The sequence below is a fragment of the Alosa pseudoharengus genome, unplaced genomic scaffold (genome assembly GCF_046254945.1).
Source record: "Alosa pseudoharengus isolate Yale_2024_CS ecotype anadromous, Long Island Sound unplaced genomic scaffold, YU_APseudo_1.1 YU_APseudo_1.1_scf_3, whole genome shotgun sequence".
Taxonomy (NCBI): Eukaryota; Metazoa; Chordata; class Actinopteri; order Clupeiformes; family Clupeidae; genus Alosa; species Alosa pseudoharengus.
In genome coordinates, this window is record NW_027468718.1 from 10,953,686 (window position 1) to 10,975,253 (window position 21,568).

General features: G+C 44.1%; 2 protein-coding genes across 4 annotated transcripts; one reads left to right on the top strand and one right to left on the bottom strand.

The window, feature by feature from the left end:
• The first annotated feature begins 168 nt into the window (after positions 1–168).
• tmem237a (transmembrane protein 237a) lies at positions 169–15,610 on the top strand. Its single transcript, XM_076262526.1, has 11 exons — positions 169–190; positions 9,541–9,618; positions 9,893–10,024; positions 11,654–11,747; positions 11,895–12,049; positions 12,372–12,489; positions 13,429–13,620; positions 13,868–13,941; positions 14,581–14,668; positions 14,772–14,893; positions 15,460–15,610. Exons 1-11 carry the CDS (start codon positions 169–171, stop codon positions 15,522–15,524), a joined length of 1,140 nt encoding a protein of 379 aa, XP_076118641.1. The 3' UTR covers positions 15,525–15,610.
• A 3-nt stretch (positions 15,611–15,613) lies between these two features.
• LOC143099606 (E3 ubiquitin-protein ligase TRIM35-like) lies at positions 15,614–21,094 on the bottom strand. 3 transcript variants are annotated; one of them, XM_076262524.1, is made up of 7 exons: positions 21,028–21,094; positions 20,282–20,694; positions 20,065–20,160; positions 19,527–19,754; positions 19,141–19,163; positions 18,933–19,051; positions 15,614–16,917 (listed from the first exon to the last, which is right to left on the bottom strand). In XM_076262524.1, the coding sequence occupies exons 2-7, from the start codon at positions 20,660–20,662 to the stop codon at positions 16,340–16,342; spliced, it is 1,425 nt and encodes a 474-aa protein (XP_076118639.1). In that variant the 5' UTR covers positions 20,663–20,694; positions 21,028–21,094; the 3' UTR covers positions 15,614–16,339. The 3 variants fall into 3 exon arrangements, with proteins under 3 accessions (XP_076118639.1, XP_076118638.1, XP_076118640.1); XM_076262523.1 differs by having other exon boundaries at positions 20,282–20,721; XM_076262525.1 differs by having other exon boundaries at positions 20,282–20,672; positions 21,028–21,079.
• Between the last annotated feature and the right edge of the window lie 474 nt (positions 21,095–21,568).

The following is a 21,568-nucleotide window of genomic DNA, read 5'->3' on the forward strand; positions in this document are numbered from 1 at the left end:
ACAATCACACACACACACACACACACACACACACACACACACACACACACGCTCACATGCTTAGAGATGCAGCCATACAGAGGTGGAACAACAGGCAAGGGAAAAGGAAAAATACACACAATACCAAGACATATACACACTTAGGTATGCCAACAAACACACACCTACATGTGTGTGTCCATGCGTGCATGTGCGTGTGTGCGGGTGGGTGTGTGCCTGCATGTATGCATGCGTGTCTGTGTCTGTGTGTATGTGTGTGTGTGTGTGTGTGTGTGTGTGTGGGATCAGAACCCTGAATGGTAAAAGGTATTTCAGACCAGTGGAGGAGAGGGGATCACAGAGAATCGGAGGAAGAGGATTTTACAATCATGAAGATATGCTGAAGGAAATAACAAGTTGAAATGAGGATTCAAGACACTGGGTATAATGTTTTCAATGAAGGAAAAATACTTTTCTTTCCTTAATATTTCCTTAATGATATAAATAGCCCAAACACAAGGCCTAATTTAAGCACAGAAACAAGTGCCAATCAGAACTATTGTGTGTAATGGCATTTGTTGTCGTTGTTGCTTGTTTATTTATTTTTATATTGCCAATCCTATATAGAAGCTCTTCATATCAAACGTCTAACCTTTCACAACCTCTCACAACACCTCATTCTAGCCTCAGGTGAACACCTACTCCTGCTCAAGGTCTACTCTATGTTTACAGTAACTGATAGACTTCACTTTCTTTATTTTCCTTTGGTTCAGTACCGAGTACTTACTTAGTACAACACCATGAGGGATTATTTGCTATTCTTAGTAAGAGCAACAATTTCACTATGATAGGAACACTGACTTAAAACTATATACATGTTGTCTTTTGTGATCCCACTTTTTGATGTCCAAAATGTTGTAACGTTAAATAGTTTGTTTTTTTATGTTAAAATGTAGACAATGTTTTATTTTTTTTGCTTTATTGTATTCATATGCCACATAGACATGTAAAGCTGAGGTTTTGTTTGAATCAAAAAGCCTTCTTTTCTTTTCCTTTTTTTTAAACCAAAAAATATAGTTTACATTTTGTCAGACTTTGGAGCCCTGACAGTTAAATCGATTTATCCAAACAACAATGTGACTGCTGTCAATGGTAGAAGGGGGGGGGGGGGCTAACTCCCAATGCCGCCTATACTAGTACCATCTCTAAGGGACTGGTGTAGACCACCAATGAACTCTAGCATTATTTACAGTACTCACAACCAGAGAAAGGACTTTATATTTTGTATTTTGTACTTTTTATATAGATTGTTATTTGAATGCATGGCACTGAAATAAAAAAACAATTTGTATTCAACCCAGTGTTGTTGATTTTCTACATTGGAAATAAAAACAAATTGCTTTGTTATACCATCTCCCACTTCCCAGTATTTAAGGTGCAGTGGATTGAAATCTCTGTAAGCCCCCACTCTTTTGATACTTGTCACCTTAAGGAAAATCATTGATGATTTCCCCAGTATCTTTTGTGCACCTTGATAATTTGTTTAAGAATTTTATTATGTCGTGGCAGATATTCAGACTCGGGCCAGAAATTAAGTCCAAACATCTTGCCTACAACGTAACAAAAATACACCATTATAAGTCAAAAACTTGTCCCAAAAAGAAGGCGCAAAAGTCTGGCAGAGTTCCGTGCAAAAATTCCTTTAATGACTACATAGCGCAAAGCCTGAGTGGATCGCACAATCGCACTCCCGAACAAAGGTAGAACTCTCTTACTTTTACCCCTCCAAAATGCTGACACAACTCTACCCCGAACAAACTTTTCACCTAAGGCAGGCTAAGGCAGCATGAGACACAGTGCAACAAAATGAGACACAGGGCAGCAAACAGAGACATAGGGATACAGAGCGCACGTAGGGGGAATTCTGGTAGAATAGCTTCAGTATGTTAATAGTATTAGTTAAACTTGTTATTTAAAATGTTATAAAAGTATTATGGTTAGGAATAACTTCAGTGTATTACTTGATTATGATTAAGGTTATATGAATACATGCTTTACAGTTTCAAACTCGTTCTCTCATCATGATGTCTACAACCCATAGGATAATTTTATACAACAATTAATTAATATGGTTTTTCTACAGAGGGCCTGGACAAGCAAAACACACACATGGAAATGGAAAAAGCACAGCAATTTTGGGAACTATGTTTATTTGAACTTACTGCGGCTTTAAAGCAATGCTTTTGCTATGTTTTGAATTGTACTTTTATCAGACAGCTAGAGTTGGTATTTTCTTCAGATTTGTTGAAGTGGAATGTGTTGACATGCACAAATATCATAGGCTATATATGTACTAGAGAAGTGCTGCATGTGCAGGCCTTCACTGCTGTACATATGTAATGGTGCAGTGCAGCATGTGCAGGCCTTCACTGCTGTATAATATACATATGTAGTAGTGCATGTGCAGGCCTTCACTGCTGTATATATGTAGTGCTGCATGTGCAGGCCTTCACTGCTGTATATATGTAGTGCAGCATGTGCAGGCCTTCACTGCTGTATATATGTAGTGCTGCATGTGCAGGCCTTCACTGCTGTATATATGTAGTGCAGCATGTGCAGGCCTTCACTGCTGTATATATGTAGTGCTGCATGTGCAGGCCTTCACTGCTGTATATATGTACTAGTGCTGCGTGTGCAGGCCTTCACTGCTGTATATATGTACTAGTGCAGCATGTGCAGGCCTTCACTGCTGTATAATATACATATGTAGTGCTGCATGTGCAGGCCTTCACTGCTGTATATATGTAGTGCTGCATGTGCAGGCCTTCACTGCTGTATATATGTAGTGCAGCATGTGCAGGCCTTCACTGCTGTATATATGTACTAGTGCTGCATGTGCAGGCCTTCACTGCTGTATATATGTACTAGTGCAGCATGTGCAGGCCTTCACTGCTGTATATATGTACTAGTGCAGCATGTGCAGGCCTTCACTGCTGTATATATGTACTAGTGCAGCATGTGCAGGCCTTCACTGCTGTATATATGTACTAGTGCAGCATGTGCAGGCCTTCACTGCTGTATATATGTAGTGCAGCATGTGCAGGCCTTCACTGCTGTATATATGTACTAGTGCTGCGTGTGCAGGCCTTCACTGCTGTATATATGTACTAGTGCAGCATGTGCAGGCCTTCACTGCTGTATAATATACATATGTAGTGCTGCATGTGCAGGCCTTCACTGCTGTATATATGTAGTGCTGCATGTGCAGGCCTTCACTGCTGTATATATGTAGTGCAGCATGTGCAGGCCTTCACTGCTGTATATATGTAGTGCTGCATGTGCAGGCCTTCACTGCTGCATATATGTACTAGTGCTGCATGTGCAGGCCTTCACTGCTGTATATATGTACTAGTGCAGCATGTGCAGGCCTTCACTGCTGTATATATGTACTAGTGCAGCATGTGCAGGCCTTCACTGCTGTATATATGTACTAGTGCAGCATGTGCAGGCCTTCACTGCTGTATATATGTACTAGTGCAGCATGTGCAGGCCTTCACTGCTGTATATATGTACTAGTGCAGCATGTGCAGGCCTTCACTGCTGTATATATGTACTAGTGCAGCATGTGCAGGCCTTCACTGCTGTATATATGTAGTAGTGCAGCATGTGCAGGCCTTCACTGCTGCCAGTTCCATTGTTGTCCCTGTTGTTTTACATCTGGACAGATGGCCGGTGTGAAGCCAGAGCCTCTCAGTTCTGTTTTCTCTCTCTGTTTCTCTGTATTCTTCCCTCTCTCACCTCTACTCTCTGGTTCTAGATCACTTATTCTCTCCTTTTATCTGTTTCCATCTGTCATCCCTTGTTCCTCTCACTTGTTTTACTCTCTCTCTCTCTCTCTCTCTCTCTGTCACACATTCACTTACTCATTCACTCTTTCCTTCTCTCAATTCCTTCGCCTAAGTCGTTCCCTCTCTCTTTTCTCACTCCTTCCCTCTCTCACCCTCCCTCCCTCCTCCCTCTCTCTCTTTCTCTCTCCCTCACTCTCTCCTTCCCTCTCTCTCTCTCTCTCCCCCTCTCTCTCTGTCTGCTCTGTGTGTCTTGGTTAAATCTTCTTTGACAGATGCCGTCCTGTTGGGATTAGGCAGTGGATTAGACGCCCTTGGGTCCTCCTCCTCCTCTCCCTGGCCACAGCGCCAGCTCCACTCGTGCCTCCCTCCACACTCCTGCAGACATGGGGAGAAAACAGACGGTAAGTCCACACACACACGCACGTACGCACGTACACACACACACACACACACACACACACACACACACACACACACACACACACACACACACTCCAAAAATCAGTCCTACCATCTAGCCGAAGGATTTATTTGGATTGCATGTGTTTTGAAACAGAGAGAAACAAGAGGAGGAGGAGGAGTGTGTGTGTGTGTGTGTGTGTGTGTGTGTGTGTGTGTGTGTGTGGTGTGTGTGTGTGGTGTGTGTGTGTGTGTGTGTGTGTGTGTGGTGTGTGTGTGGTGTGTGTGTGTGTGTGTGTGTGTGTGTGTGTGTGTGTGTGTGTGTGTGTGTGCGCGTGCGCGCGCGTGTGTGCGTGCGCGTGTGTGTGAGACTTGAGGACATGCGTTTGACTAGTGTTTGGGACACAGGGAGCCAAGAGAGAGCCAAGAGTTCGTGGAGGGCCAAGAGATAGAATTGACACTGACTAGGTCACGAGCCAATTAGAGCTATTTAATGGTTTGTGTGTGTGTGTGTGTGTGTGTGTTTATCTGGCCCCAGTGACCTTAGCTCCCACTGTACGACACACCTATGTAACATGAGGAATAGGTGTCAAGAGCACACGAGTGTGATAACTGAAACCTTCTCCTCACATAGATGAGGGCATAAATGAGGGCATAGATGAGGGCATAGATGAGGGCATAGATGTGTACTGTATATCTTGGCAGGTTGTTGAAGTGGGTAGAGTAATGGGCTGTAAGACACTGTAATGATCTTCCTTTGAATACGGAAGATGCACCTGTACAAAGATGGAGAGCCCTCAGGACTTATTCAGAGCAGCACTGCCTGGCAAGGTCTCTCTCCCTCAGGACTTATTCAGAGCAGCACTGCCTGGCAAGGTCTCTCTCCCTCAGGGCTGGATTAGACTAGCTGCTGATTGATTGTTGTGGTGCAGTGTGTGCGTGTGTGTACGTAGCTGTCTGTGTGTAGTTTGTGTGCAGGTGTGTGTGGGCTCTGTGTTTGTGTGTGTGTTTGTGTGTGCATGTGTATGGGTGTGAGTGTGTGTTTGTGTGGTATGTTTGCATGTCTCTGTGTGTGTGTGTGTGTGTGTGTGTGTGTGTGTGTGTGTGTGTGTGTGTGTGTGTGTGTGTTTGTGTGTGTGTATGTGATGTGTGTCTGTGTGTGTGTTGTTATTGCTGGTCAGTAGAGGCTTGGCAGGCGGTTGATTGTTGTGGTGCATTTACAAGGTGCTCAGAGGTAACCTCATTGGATAGGGATTACAGAGCTGCCCTTTCTAGGCCACAGAGAACATCCCAAGAAAGCAGGGATACTGAGGCCCTGTTCTGGCCCTGAGCTGGCCCTGATCTGGCCCTGAGCTGGTCTTGAGTTGGCCCTGAGTTGGCCCTGAGCTGGCCCTGTTCTGGCCCTGTTCTGGCCCTGAGTTGGTCTTGAGCTGGTCTTGAGCTGGTCCTGCTGCATCCCTGGTAGGGTCTGGGACTGCAACTGTATCAGCTGCAGATACTTCTGCTACTGACCGTAGTCATCATCACCATCATCATCACTACCATCATCTTCCTCTTCTTCCTCTTGCTGTGTCTGTTGTTGCATAGTGACCCCTTTAAATTACTTCCTATTTCTATTGTTTAACCTTCTATCATTAATTTCATATCTAGTGAAGCCATATTGGAGTATACAGTATATATATTGGAGTATACAGTAAATATATATATATATATTGATCTGACTGCATATATAGAGGTGTTTAATGATCAGATAGTGAACCTCTGTCATGACTGAGAGCCTTGATTTGACTCATGACATGTTTACTAACAGAGCTTTAGGCTGACCCTCCGAGGCTTAACAGTGTGCCGCCATTTTGTTCTCTGTGAACCCGGGTCACATGATGTGGGTCAGAGGCCTAACCTGTGACGTAGCCCCTGCCTGGTGAAGTGCTAGCAGTAGATGAGCTGTTCCTTTGCTGTCTGCTCTTACCTGAGAGTCTCATCTTTTTCCTCTTTTTAGCGTGATCAAGGATCGCCCCCCATGCCCAGGTGAGTGTGTGTGTGTGTGTGTGTGTGTGTGTGTGTGTCTCCGTGTCCTGTTCTGATTGATGTTTACATAGTGTCCCTTGACATATGGCTTCATGTAAAGCCACTTTCATCACAAGCTCTTTCCGGGAATCATTGCGCTGCTTATGAAAATATGTTATCCTCTTAGTACTGAACTTAAATAATGATTTTATCTCAGAGATATAGACTCTGGCTCTGACTAACAACAGAAACACCTAGCAAAGCAGGCTGTTGATCTAAGAGCTATTTAAAGTAACGTTGTCCTCAACTGAGCTCAATCCTATCACCAGGGACTTGTTCTTAAAGTAACCATCCTTTTCCCCTGATGGTGTAGAAAAACAGTGTAGTAGGAATGAATAGACATGTACCTGTGTGTATGTGAGAAATAGGTGTGTGTGTGTGTGTGTGTGTGTGTGTGTGTGTGTGTGTGTGTGTGTGTGTGTGTGTGTGTGTGTGTGTGTGTGTGTGTGTGTGTGAAGCTGAGATTAACTCATTTTAAGAGTGATGAAGGTGGGGGTGAGAAAGCTGTTAGAAAGCTAATCTCTCTCACACACACACACACACACACACACACACACACACACACACACACACACACACACACACACACACACACACCTACTGGTTAGCGCTTCGGACTTGTAACCAGAGGGTTGCCAGTTCGATCCCCGACCAGTAGGCACGGCTGAAGTGCTCTTGAGCAAGGCACCTAACCCCTCACTGCTCCCCGAGCGCTGCTGTTGTAGCAGGCAGCTCACTGCTCCAGGTTAGTGTGCGCTTCACCTCACTGTGTGTTCACTGTGTGCTGAGTGTGTTTCACTAATTCACGGATTGGGATAAATGCAGAGACCAAATTTCCCTCACAGGATCAAAAGAGTATATATACTTATACTTATACTTATATACACACACACAATAAATCTAAATCTGGCAAAATGCATGCATCACAGTAAAAGCCATACACTTACTATATCAAATAACATTCCATACAATCATAGTTACTGGACCTTGCTTTTCAGAAACAATACGAAATTGGATTGCATGTTTATATTCAACATAGCTAATCTACACAGATATGTCTTTTCTCTTCACTACTTTTTTGGCAAGACCAAAACCTGATATCAGAAAACACAAATCATTTTTCACTTACATGTTTTGTCAGATATTGCTGTTTTTGGAGACAACTTCCATCTTACTTCTGACCTCCAATTCCTTGACAAATATGAAATAGTACAAAATAAACAAAATGTTAAATTAATGGAGTTGGCTCTTAAGAATGATTTCTTTATGTCTTGATTAATACAGTGGACCTACGTCATTGCAGGATTTACCATAGATCAAGGATTACTTTAGGTTAGGTCTTGAATCAGCTGACAATGTGTAGCCTACTTATGCAAGAGGTTCTTTGTTCTAAAAGAACTTAATTGTTCTTAATTAAGAACTTAATTACTTAATTGATAATGAGTTAATTGTTTAGTATCCGCCACTTAACAACATATAAGCTGTGACGACATGTTATGGGTATGGCAGGAGGACTACAAGGCTACAAAGCTGGAGGACTAGCGGGGGGTTGGGGGGGGGATTCATGCCCAAATACGACACATTAGTAGATCTATGGTTAAATAATCATTCTTTGATTCAAAGAGTCATTCTTTAAGGGTTCTCTAAGTCTTGTTATGCGATTTCTAATCTGGAACATTTTTTGTCACATATAGCAAACATCTCCTCACAATCCGCTCGCTGAATACAACTGTAATGAAAAAACAAAACACTCCAGCCTTGCTATTTAATAACCAGCCCTCATACAGATATATTGCGGTTGAATCCATACGCTGTGTATTTAATTGCAAAGTCAGTCATGGCTCCTGTTATACAGCTATTGAACCATACTGCTTTGGAAAACAGCTGTGGCCAAATCCTTATTTCATCCACCCACCTCACAGCCCTTTACATCTGCCTCACAAGCACCAGCTTCTCATCTGCCTCACAAGCACCAGCTTCTCATCTGGCTCACAAGCACCAGGTTCTCATCTGGCTCACAAACACCAGCTTCTCATCTGGCTCACAAGCACCAGCTTCTCATCTGGCTCACAAACACCAGCTTCTCATCTGGCTCACAAACACCAGCTTCTCATCTGCCTCACAAGCACCAGCTTCTCAAGGGCCTGCCATAGGCCCCAGGCCATTTGATTAAGGGCACTGGTGTGTGGGAGGCAGTGGGGTTTGGGTGTGTGCTGTTCTCTGTGTTTGTGTGTGTTGAACTGCATAACTGTAGCCGATGTTGACTTGTCTCTCCCTGTGTTATGCTGCCCCCTACTGGATCTCCGGTGTAAAGCCAAGACGCAGGAGGTGAGTGGAAAGACTGTATTATATGGGGATAGTTTTGTATGGATCAGGACTATGTCTAGTATGAACCTACTGCTCAGTCATCTGCTGTTTTTCCGATGGTCTATTAGGTCTATTTGATGTATCCTTTATGTATACAGGAACGTGATATATAGTATCTCTTCTGCCAGTGGAGTGGAGATCTAGTGGAGACAGGGAGGGATGTTTTCCCTAAGGTTCAATCTCGATCTGGGATGCAATTCTCAAAAGCATCATTGGACAACTTACCATAATTAAATGATAGAGACATTTTCAACAAGCTCTCTTTCGCCACCATGGCCGTTGCTGTATGGCACTACATTTTACTTGATGAGAAGCATCTCTATTTCTCACAAAATATGTAAAAGGGTAGCAGGATCACCCAGTGATATGACGTCCTAAGGAAAGCACGTCAGCCTGTTGAGATAATGTGATTATGCTGTTTGTTATGATTCTAACTATACCCCTAATGCTAGCTAAGTCCCTGGAAGTGATGCTTGCTGTTAGACCCAATATCCGCAAACATTCTTATTAAGCTTTGTTAAACTGACCCCAATGGAGTGTGTGAATGACGTTACACACTAAACATATTCGTCCTGACCTAGTGCACTAATCCTCTCATTCCAAAGTACAAAATCGAATGATCACTGAAACAGGATAAATTTACCATTAGATCATCCATACATGTTTTGTTTTGCATTTAGCAATTGGGCTGTACAAATATAGTGATGAATCCAGGAAGTCAGCACCACAGCTATTATTTATTGACTGTGGTCAACCAATCACAGGAGTGATTATTAGTATCTTGTGTCTGTAATGGCCTGGGACCCTCAGTTAATTGATTGATTGATTGATTGATTGATTGATTGATTGATTGATTGACAGACACTGCTTGTGTTCACAGACGAGATGCCCATTGCCAAACCCAAGAAAAAGAAAGCCAAAAAGGAAATCATCGAAGTGGATGACCCTGACGAGAAGAGTTGAGTTCATGGGTTTAGTTTGACATTTTAATGGATGCATGGTTTGCTCTGTTGCTGTGCATGTGCACTAGAGCAGGGATGGACGCTTGGCAATGGAGAGATTACTGTGGAGATGCCTCTATAATGAACTCTCTCTCTATCTATCTATCTATCTATCTATCTATCTATCTATCTATCTCTCTTTCTCTCTATCTCTCTCTCTCTCTCACACACACGCACGCACACACGCATGCACGCACACACGCATGCACGCACACACACACACACACACAGGTGCGGAGGATGGGCTGGAGATGGAGGGCTTGTCCAGCCGGCGTGAGTCGGAGAGCAGGGAGCCCCTGACCCCTGAGCCGCCCCCCAGTCCACCACAGAAGAAGAAGAAGAAAAAGAAGGCGCAGAATCTCGGTAGAGAAACACTTTGTGCATTTATACACATTTACACTTACACTTTGTGCATTTATACACATTTACACTTACACTTTGTGCATTTATACACATTTACAAATGTTCTACTTTCATCCTCCCATTCATTCACTTTGTGCATTTATACATATTTACAAATGTTCTACTTTCATCCTCCCATTCATTCACTTTGTGCATTTATACACATTTACAAATGTTCTACTTTCATCCTCCCATTCATTCACTTTGTGCATTTATACACATTTACAAATGTTCTACTTTCATCCTCCCATTCATTCACTTTGTGCATTTATACACATTTACAAATGTTCTACTTTCATCCTCCCATTCATTCACTTTGTGCATTTATACACATTTACAAATGTTCTACTTTCATCCTCCCATTCATTCACTTTGTGCATTTATACACATTTACAAATGTTCTACTTTCATCCTCCCATTCATTCACTTTGTGCATTTATACACATTTACAAATGTTCTACTTTCATCCTCCCATTCATTCACTTTGTGCATTTATACACATTTACAAATGTTCTACTTTCATCCTCCCATTCATTCACTTTGTGCATTTATACACATTTACAAATGTTCTACTTTCATCCTCCCATTCATTCACTTTGTGCATTTATACACATTTACAAATGTTCTACTTTCATCCTCCCATTCATTCACTTTGTGCATTTATACACATTTACAAATGTTCTACTTTCATCCTCCCATTCATTCACTTTGTGCATTTATACACATTTACAAATGTTCTACTTTCATCCTCCCATTCATTCACTTTGTGCATTTATACACATTTACAAATGTTCTACTTTCATCCTCCCATTCATTCACTTTGTGCATTTATACACATTTACAAATGTTCTACTTTCATCCTCCCATTCATTCACTTTGTGCATTTATACACATTTACAAATGTTCTACTTTCATCCTCCCATTCATTCACTTTGTGCATTTATACACATTTACAAATGTTCTACTTTCATCCTCCCATTCATTCACTTTGTGCATTTATACACATTTACAAATGTTCTACTTTCATCCTCCCATTCATTCACTTTGTGCATTTATACACATTTACAAATGTTCTACTTTCATCCTCCCATTCATTCACTTTGTGCATTTATACACATTTACAAATGTTCTACTTTCATCCTCCCATTCATTCACTTTGTGCATTTATACACATTTACAAATGTTCTACTTTCATCCTCCCATTCATTCACTTTGTGCATTTATACACATTTACAAATGTTCTACTTTCATCCTCCCATTCATTCACTTTGTGCATTTATACACATTTACAAATGTTCTACTTTCATCCTCCCATTCATTCACGGTAATGCTGCCCCTGAATTTTGGCCTAAAATTACAATAATGATATTAGTATATTAGTGTATCAAGGTTATCCACTGAGACCCTCCCAGTGTGTGTGTGTGTGTGTGTGTGTGTGTGTGTGTGTGTGTGTGTGTGTGTGTGTGTGTGTGTATGTGTGTGTAGGTGTGTGTGTGTGTGTGTGTGTGTGTGTGTGTGTAGAGACACAGTGTGCCTATATGAGTATTTCTGGTTTCAGTTTGACACTGGGTTCTACTTGCTTCCCTTCAGAGCTGGAGCTGGAGCAGATGGAGCTGGCCAATGGGGACATGGCTGACCAGCCGGTGGATGGGGAGGAGGTCACCAAGAAAACCAAGAGGAGGAAGTGAGCGAGCGAGCGTGTGTGCATGCGCGAGTGTGTGTGTGTGTGTGTGTGTGTGCAGTAAGTATCATTATCACTAGTTTCCACTCATGTCCCTCCTCACGTGTGTGTGTGTGTGTGTGTGTGTGTGTGTGTGTGTGTGTCCTGCAGGAAGCCGAAGGCGGTGGAGATGCAGTTCCATAACGAGTTGACGGTGGAGGACGAGGAGCTGTCGGACCCTCACGGGTCCATCCCCCAGCGCTCCCTCTTCTCCGCCCCCATGGGGCCCGGCTTCCCCATGGGCAAGGTGTTCGTCGAGAGGAACCGTGAGCGCCCCCTACCTCTTTATTTGTGAACTAGTTTTCAGCCTTTATTGACAGTGGAGAATGTGCCATGGGCAAGGTGTGCGTAGCTCTCACCATTTTTTAAATGTCTATTTGTGAACTAGTTTTCAGCCTTTATTGACAATGGAGAATGTGTCATGGGAGAAAGGTGCTTTTCAAGAAAAAACATGAGCGCCCCTCTCCTCTCCTCCAATCTCCTTCTCTCCTCTCCTCACCTCGCCTCTCCTCCCCATCCTCTCTCTTGGCCTCTCCTCCCATCTCCTCTCCTCTCCTCCCCTCTTCCTCTCCTCCACTCTCCTCTCAGGCCAGTTTGGTGACCGCCTGGACCTCCCCCTGCCCAGCATGCAGCTGGACGAGTTCATGGAGGTCAGGACCATGTGGTCCACGCGGGACGTGGCCATGAGGGTGCACAGCGGCTTCAGGTCAGAGGGTCAAAGGTCAAACTGGTGTGGTTGCAATCGCAAGTCAGTGGCTCTCCAAATGGCACAAGGCTGAACTGCTTTAGCTAATCAAGAGAGCTGAGATCATGCTGATATTAGTGTATCATGCTGCCATGACAGAAGATAAGCAGAAGAGCAGTTCTGTTTTCTTAGTGTATATTTGCAGTAGATGCTGTTGACACTGTGTTTAGGTGGTGTAGTAATGTGTATGTGTGGATGATGGGCACCAGTGCACTGTGTTTAGGTGGTGTAGTGTGGATGATAGGCACCAGTCCCCTGTGTTTAGGTGGTGTAGTAATGTGTATGTGTGGATGATGGGCACCAGTGCCCTGTGTTTAGGTGGTGTAGTAATGTGTATGTGTGGATGATGGGCACCAGTGCACTGTGTTTAGGTGGTGTAGTGTGGATGATAGGCACCAGTGCCCTGTGTTTAGGTGGTGTAGTAATGTGTGTGTGTGGATGGGTGGTGTAGTAATGTGTTTATGTGTGTATGGGTGGTGTAGTAATGTGTATGTGTGTGTGGGTGGTGTAGTAATGTGTATGTGTGTGTGGGTGGTGTAGTAATGTGTATGTGTGTGTGGGTGGTGTAGTAATGTGTATGTGTGTGTGGGTGGTGTAGTAATGTGTATGTGTGTGTGGATGATGGGCACCAGTGCCCTGTGGTGTGTCTCTAGCAGTATCGCTAGGCTCTCACAGTGCTTGGGGCTTCCCATTGGTTTCCCAGCTGGCTTTGTGTGTGTGCGTGTGTGACTATAATTTACTTTATGCTGTGTTGTATTGCTGAATTGTTGGGTTGCTCTTGTGTGTATGCTTGTGTGTCTGAGCGTGTGTGTGTGTGTCTGTGTGTGTATCTCTGTGCATGTGTAATGCTGTTTGTATACGCGCTGGTAGATACTCAGCCTATGTTGCGTTGCACTGCAGGATCATTGGTCTGTTCTCCCACGGGTTCCTGGCTGGCTATGCCGTGTGGAACATCATAGTGGTGTACGTGCTGGCAGGGGAACAGCTCACCACCCTCCCCAACCTGCTGCAGCAGTACCATCCCCTGGCCTACCCTGCCCAGTCCCTGCTCTACCTGCTGCTCGCCATCAGCACCGTGTCTGCGTTCGACAGGTAAGGGTGTGTGTGTGTGTGTGTGTGTGTGTGTGTGTGTGTGTGTGTGTGTGTGTATATACCCTACCCTGCCCAGTCCCTGCTCTACCTGCTAGCACCGTGTCTGCGTTAGACAGGTAAGGGTGTGTGTGTGTCAGTGTCAGTGTGTGTGTGTGTGTGTGGCTGTGTCTCTGTGTGTTAAGATCATGTTGATGACCTCAATAATCCCCCTCTCTCTCTGTTGCCCCGTGTGTGTGTGTCCTGTCAGGGTGAATCTGGCCAAGGCCTCTATGGCCCTGAGGGGGCTGCTCACCATGGACCCAGCAGCCCTGGCCTCCCTTTGTGAGTACTAGCGCCACCTACCTGCAATACCCACTATTACCACCTACCCACAATACCTGCTATCACCACCTGCCTACAATACCCACTATTACCACCTACCTACAATACCCACTATCACCACCTACCTACAATACCACAATACACGCTATTACTACAATACCCACTATCACCACCTACCTACAATACCACAATACCCGCTATTACTACAATACCCACTATCACCACCTACCTACAATACCACAATACCCGCTATTACTACAATACCCACTATCACCACCTACCTACAATACCTGCTATCACCACCTACCTACAATATCCACTATCATCACCACCTACCTACAATACCCACTATTACCACCTACCTACAATACCCACTATTACCACCTACCACACAATACCCGCAATCACCACCTACCCCCATACATATACCTCAGTGTGACCACCTATGCCACAATACCAGACGAATCATGATGGATATGTCCCAATATGAAATACTGCAATATGATAAGAGTGTCTTGTGTATCACAACCTGCCTCACATTCCCTGGATAGATCAAGATATGATGCGGATTGATTGCTTGTTTGAATGAATAAATGGATGAATGGATGAATGAATGGCTGGATGTTGGTGTTGTTGCAGTGTACTTTGCAGCTCTCATCTTGACTCTGAGTCAGCAGATGACCAGTGATCGCATCCATCTCTACCCTACTGGCAATCAGACACTCTGGTGAGGACTGGAACACACACACACACACACCACCTCTACCCCACTGATGAGATGCTCTGGTGAATAACACACACACAGACTGACCCCACTCCCTGTTCTGTAGGCCCCCTGGTTCAGAGCAGCAGCTGCTGAAGCCCTGGATCGTGGTGAACCTGGTGGTGGCTCTGCTGGTGGGGTTGGCCTGGGTCTTCATCTCCACACGGCCCGACATGGACTACACAGAGGGTAAGAGTGTGTGTTCCTACTGATGGGGTTGGCCTGGGTCTTTATCTCCACACGGCCCGACATGGACTACACAGAGGGTAAGAGTGTGTGTTCGATGGGGTTGGCCTGGGTCTGTATCTCCACACAGCCTGACATGGACTACATAGTGAGTGTGTGTGTGTGTGTGTGTGTGTGTGTGAGTGAGAGGGATGGGGGGAGGGTAGTGTAGTGTGTGTGTGAGTGTGTGCTTCTGCTGATGGGTTTTGCCTAAGTGTTCATCTCCATGCAGAACTACACTGAGGGAGAGCACTAGAGTGTGAGTGTGTACCAACATGGGGCCAAGTTGACCTACTGCTACAACACCACCTTTTTGTTCTTACAGGAAATCACTCATGATTGAGAAAATCCCTTGCACTTACAGCGTTCTGTGTTATCTAGATATCATACTGTTATCATAATGATATCCAATATCTATACTATTTTAGAGTTCTGTGTTATCTAGATACCGTACTGTTACCATAATGATATCCAATATCTATACTATTTTAGCTGGAGAGTGAAACGCTTCCTTGTTCTTTGTTCTGCAGAGTTCCTGATGGCGATGGAGGTTGAGGACTATAGACATGATGACAAACTGGACATCCCCACCTGAGGACATCAATTTGAGTTGTGTAAATGAAACGTAAATGTAAACGAAAATGATTTTGTACAGATGACAGATGTGAATAGATTGTAACCGTGAACAATTTTTTTAATAAGAGAAATAAAGATCGAAGAAATCAAAGATATTTGATTCCCCAGTTGTCAGTGCTGAAGACTGAATGGCTTGAAATACTGAACACACAAACTAGTGAACAAAGAAAAGAATGAGGGTTTAACTGCAGATTGTTTCATAAACAAAAACAGCACACAATCCCTCAAGTCCATACTGAGAGAAAAGCACACAGTCACACAAACTAGTGAACAAAGAAAAGAATGAGGGTTTAACTGCAGATTGTTTCATAAACAAAAACAGCACACAATCCCTCAAGTCCATACTGAGAGAAAAGCACACAGTCACACAAACTAGTGAACAAAGAAAAGAATGAGGGTTTAACTGCAGATTGTTTCATAAACAAAAACAGCACACAATCCCTCAAGTCCATACTGAAAGAAAAGCACACAATCCCTCAAGTCCATACTGAGAGAAAAGCACACAGTCACACAAACTAGTGAACAAAGAAAAGAATGAGGGTTTAACTGCAGATTGTTTCATAAACAAACAAAAACATTTGACCTCAAATGTCAGGTGGGTTGACCCTCTTCGTAAAGCAACAACACTATCTATTGAAGACCTTAAATGCCAATGACCTTCACTTCTGTGTGTGTGTCTCTAATATCTGTGTGTGTCTTTTGTCAGTGTATGAAATGTCCAGTGTGTGTGTGTGTGTGTGTGTGTGTGTGTGTGTGTGTGTACACTTCCTCTACTTATCCGGACAAGATAGTCTGTAGTTTTACAGAAACATCCCCTGGCGCTATTGCGAGATACTTATCACCTGAGCACACCGGAAACACTCTCTCAGTGAAAGTGTGTGTGAACGTGTGTAGGTGTGCGTCGGGGTCCCAGGGGCTAGAGAACGACAGCTCTCCTCTCTCCCAGTCCAGCTGCACTCTGACCCTCCACAGCCGGTCCACTGCGACGGCTACCGGCCTGTTCGGAGGACAGCAGGCCTCGTGCCTCTCCCCCCAGCGAGCCAGATACCAGACGCCGCTCCTGGAGGTGAAGTCTCCCTTCCTCTGGGCGGACTCGGCCATCACGCCCACGCACCACTCCGTACTGTCCCCAACCTCCACCTCCCAGCAGTGAGTCCCCGAGTCGAACCCCTCGGAGCCCAGGACGGTGTTCCTGAAATCAAACCTCCCGGGGTGGTCTGGGAAGTTGTCGGGGTTGTTGCCGTTGGCAACAGCAGCAGCAGCAGTGGCAGGATCAGGAGCACCCAGTTCTATCAGATCTGGACACACGATGCCATGTTTGCTGGCAGTGTTTGGATTCAGCAGGATTGGAACTGCAGAGTGAAACAAACACACACACACACACACACACACACACACACACACACACACACACACACACACACACACACACACACACACACACTTTAGAATTTGTAATACTGATTAAGCCATTCAATTTCACATAACTGTTTGTGATGTAGTGAATTTGAGGATATTCTTGAGGATAAAGTTTTGTTTGTTTGTTTGCTTATTTACATATTCACGCCCGTCCACAGTAAACCATCCACACGGAAACACAAAAGTGCAGAGCTGCTAATGTGACTTGCGTTGTGTTGAACTGCCCGGCTCAGCCCTGCACACGTCCAGACTCAAACCCGCAAACAGCAGCCCCTTGGATCGCAAGTCGAGCGCGCCAGCAATCGAGCTAAAAGCCGCTAGCTCACTTGGCAGCACGTCAGGAGGGCAGCCGTGGCCTACTGGTTAGCGCTTCGGACTTGTAACCGGAGGGTTGCCGGTTCAAACCCCGACCAGTAGGCACGGCTGAAGTGCCCTTGAGCAAGGCACCTAACCCCTCACTGCTCCCCGAGCGCCGCTGTTATTGCAGGCCGCTCACTGCGCCGGGATTAGTGTGTGCTTCACCTCACTGTGTGTTCACTGTGTGCTGTGTGTGTTTCACTAATTCACGGATTGGGATAAATGCAGAGACCAAATTTCCCTCATGGGATCAAAAGAGTATATATATACTTACTTAGGTTTACCAACGTACATCCAGCTACGGACCAGCTGGCTACCGTTACACTAACTCAGTGGTCCCCAAACTTTTTCTTCCGAGGGCCAGCTCACTATGCCTGGCTCTAAGAGAGGGCCAGAGACTCGGAGTATGTTAGTAACCATAAATAGCTTAGTGCTGTGAACAACAGCAGTCTACCTTAGTTGAATATTCCATTACATTTAATCATAGGCTACTACAATTTACCATTGTTAGCTGTGTTTATATTGCCATCATACAATATCAGTGTAAAATGTAGCTCAAATGAAATAATACTAATAGCAGAGAAATAATATTAGCAGGTAGTCCCAAAAGTGTATTTTATTCAAAATGTTTTATTCAAAACTCTGAACTCTGTGTCTTTGCATACACAGCTCAACTTGTGAACAAGCAATATCCTACAAATAATTTGAAGTTCTCAAACTATGAGAGTTTTATGAAGTGCTGGCAAAAACATCTGAAATGACCACTTTCACTCACCTGATGAGAACTTTGTGAATTGTGAATTTGTACATTTGAACAAGTGAATAAAAATAGAAATAATTATCCCAGAAAGTCCCAGAAATATGACTTGAATAAAAGTTAGTTAGTTATTAACAATTAATTGATAAACTTTTAGAATACTTTGAGCACTGATGCAGTCAGCATAGGCCTCTTACATTGTTTGCAGGTAGGCCTACATTTCATTCCATTTTCGATGGCAAACGCGAAACAGCGCCAAAACAACCACCAGTGGACAAAAAGAGTATTACATTGGTACTGTTAAGACTCGTCATAGAGAATGAATGGGGGAAATTACGGAGGTTATAGTTTGACGATGTCGTACTCCCATGCGGGCCAGATGCTATATACCACGGATATGTTTTGGGGGGCCACCCAAAATGAAGTGGCGGGCCGTATCTGGCCCGCGGGCCGTAGTTTGGGGACCACTGCACTAACTCATTTCACATTAAACCCATTATGCCCGCTAGTGAAGGAACTGCAACCTGACAATTGAGCGCCCCAGCTACAATACCCAAACCCGCCGTTGCAAGTCCGTGTTGCTTTGGATAAAATAGTCTTTTACATATTAGTCAACTTTACCTAGTAAATTACTATCAAAGTACTGACACCAACTGCCAAGATAAATCCTATTTATGTTTTGACATCAGACAAACTGGTGCGTAAATGTACAAAATAATATATAATAACACATTTTATTTATAGAGCACTTTATCAAATGTGCTGAACAGTGTAGGATAAAAAAGAGAAACAAAAAAAAGATAATAGTAAAAAATAAGGGTATGAAATACTCACAATACGTAACCAAATTCTGCATCTCCTCCCAAACACTCAACCTTAGGTTGCCCAGGTGCTTTGGAACGTCAATCAGAACTCCTGAAACACTCTCTGGATCCTGCAGTGTGCACTGAATTCTGAAATAACATGCAGGAGTCAGTGCTGCTGTGGGTTGGTGTCCACACCACAAAAAGACAGAAACAGATATCGGAGGCAGATCACTCACCTTCCCTCTGTCTCCTCGTAGTCCTGTTAAATCGCAAAGGGGAAAAGGGACTTGTGTTAGTACCAGTGGCCTACCAGGAAGTGAACGCAGGTGTCTACATAACTGTACTCAAACTTCTCAATTTCTGCCCGTCTACACTAATACAGCCCCAGAATTGTGTAATTAAAACAAGACCAACTGGGGTTCTTCTGTATGAACTATAGCTATTGTGTGGCATGTGAGCACCGAGCTGACTCATCAATGTTTGCAGTTGAGGTCTTGCTCATGCTGTTAAATCAGCCAATTGATTTTGCCTGTTATTAAATTAGCTTTGATTAGACTTAGCACTTGGTCCATCATTTCAAATCCGGGCCCTTAATGCCAATGTCCGAGGAGAGCCCAATTACCCGAAGAAATGTGGTGATGTCAGCCCCCATCGCCTCCTCCGTGGACTCTAAAGTGGAAGTGAGGGATGAGATCTCCCTGTCTGCCCTCTTCTTCTCTTCAACCATCAGAATCTTCGATCTCTTTTCCACCTTGAGTGCACGCATTTTGTCCCTCTTAGTCTGCCCCAGAAAGCCTAAGAAGTCGTTCAGCACCCCCTCGATGCCCTCCTCAACATCTTTGGCCTGAGACTGTTAAAAAAAAAAAAAAAAAAAAAATCTATTAATCTTGGAGATGCTATTCTAGCACTGCTTAAAAGAGAGATTTGATCGAACAGGAATAGAAATAATTTGCAGATGACACACAACTAATCCTGACTGGATAATCAATCATCAAGAAACCAGATAAGAATGTGTATACAAAATGTTAAGCAAATTATAATCTTAAATCTTGTCAATTTATAGATCTGTTCGTATAATAGGTCCCCCAGCCAGTTTTGGCTTTGTCCTTTTTAACCAAAGATACAACCAAGTAGGAACCTGTGTAAATATTTTTTCTTACCTCTATGTGCTTTGCTGTTCGTTCATAAATGAGTTTGGCCTCTTGAAAGGCCTTCAGCTTCTTCCGCAAAGGCTGCAATTTAGCCTCTAGTGTCGACTAGAAAGAACATTTTCATTACTATTTGTGTACCCTACCGACACATGTGTATTGGGGAGAGTTTAAGATGGTTGCTTCAAAATCCAAGACCCCCGCCCCCCTTCCACAAAATATTTCTCACCTTTCGCTTACAGGATAACTTCTCTATGGGACAAACTCTGTGGTTTGAGTGTGTCTCCGCATCTCGACACATAACACAAATTGGTTGTTCATCATCCCAACAGAAAAACTCCAGTTTCTTATTGTGTAATTGACACATCTCAGCTAAAGCTTTCATCTGCTGTAAAAATTTCTCGCATAAGTTTTTCAAAACCAGGTTAGGTCGAGGGAGGTCATGAGATGGGTTTCGGCAGGCTGGACACTCTCTGGATCCACTGGCCTCCCAGCACCGCCTCACGCAGGACTCACAGAAGCTGTGACTGCATGTTAGCATGACAGGGTTCTTGAAGACGCCGAAGCACACAGGGCAGGAGAAATCCTCCTCAGAGAGACTCGACGCCATCCTTAAACCCCTGCAGCAGACAGACAGGTAACCTGCTTACACACGGAGAGCGAGGTCACCTGAAAGACGGAAACACTTTAGAAGCGACTTTTGTTCACCTGGCATAGGCATAGGAACATTAGCCTACGTCCGTTATTCAAGTTGCACAAAACTGGCGCAATACAAATGGTTGGCTACACAGGTTGTAGCGTTACATTAGCAAGCCTGGTAACGTTAGGCAGCACATGGAGAACAAAACAGAAACATTCTATGATAACGTGTCGTGTCCTTGAATTCTTTCAAGTCACCCCTTCTCAAAGTTAGGCTACTTGCCTAGATAAGACTGAACAGAACACTTATTAGGTGAATGGAAAGTTGATATTTACTTGCAGACTAGACAGAGAGCTGTCCAACTTTCCTAACAGCCGCAGAGTTGTGCTTCGGAAGATTCAGTTGTTTGCCAGATTCGGTACCTGTCTGTGCGTTACCGCCCCCTGTAGGTCTATAAAATAGTGCATTTCTACAGTTTGTGTCCTGGCATACAGACAGCTACACGGATGATGCAGAGACTTTCTAATGAGGAGACACAGCACTCAAAAAATCCTCCATAGAAATGCATGGGGATAGTTTGTAACGCCAATATGGCAGTTGTCTAGACATATCATACCCCTTCTGCGGCAAAACGTCGACATGTGAATAGATTAAGCCAATCATGTGCTATATTGTGAATAGCCTACATTGAGCCAATAATGTGGTGTGTTGTAAAGACGTGCCAGTCATGTTTTGTGATCTCGAGCAAGATTGGTGTCGTGAAGCCTTGCGCACGCGCATTTCTGCCGAAACGGATGCCCGACGAGTGGCCAAAAAGCATTGCAATATGGCTGCCAAGTGGAGGGGCTTGCCTAAAAGGACTTTGGTTAAAGCTAT

Coding starts and splice junctions, on each gene's coding strand:
- tmem237a (XM_076262526.1), top strand. CDS start 169: ATGTGTGTGTCCATGCGTGCAT. Junction 191..9,540: donor GTGTGTGTCCATGCGTGCAT/GTGCGTGTGTGC, acceptor TTGTGTTCACAG/ACGAGATGCCCATTGCCAAA. Junction 14,669..14,771: donor ACTGGCAATCAGACACTCTG/GTGAGGACTGGA, acceptor CCTGTTCTGTAG/GCCCCCTGGTTCAGAGCAGC.
- LOC143099606 (XM_076262524.1), bottom strand. CDS start 20,662: ATGGCGTCGAGTCTCTCTGAGGAGGATTTCTCCTGCCCTGTGTGCTTC. Junction 20,161..20,281: donor AGTTATCCTGTAAGCGAAAG/GTGAGAAATATT, acceptor TGTTCTTTCTAG/TCGACACTAGAGGCTAAATT. Junction 19,164..19,526: donor ACATCACCACATTTCTTCGG/GTAATTGGGCTC, acceptor GCGATTTAACAG/GACTACGAGGAGACAGAGGG.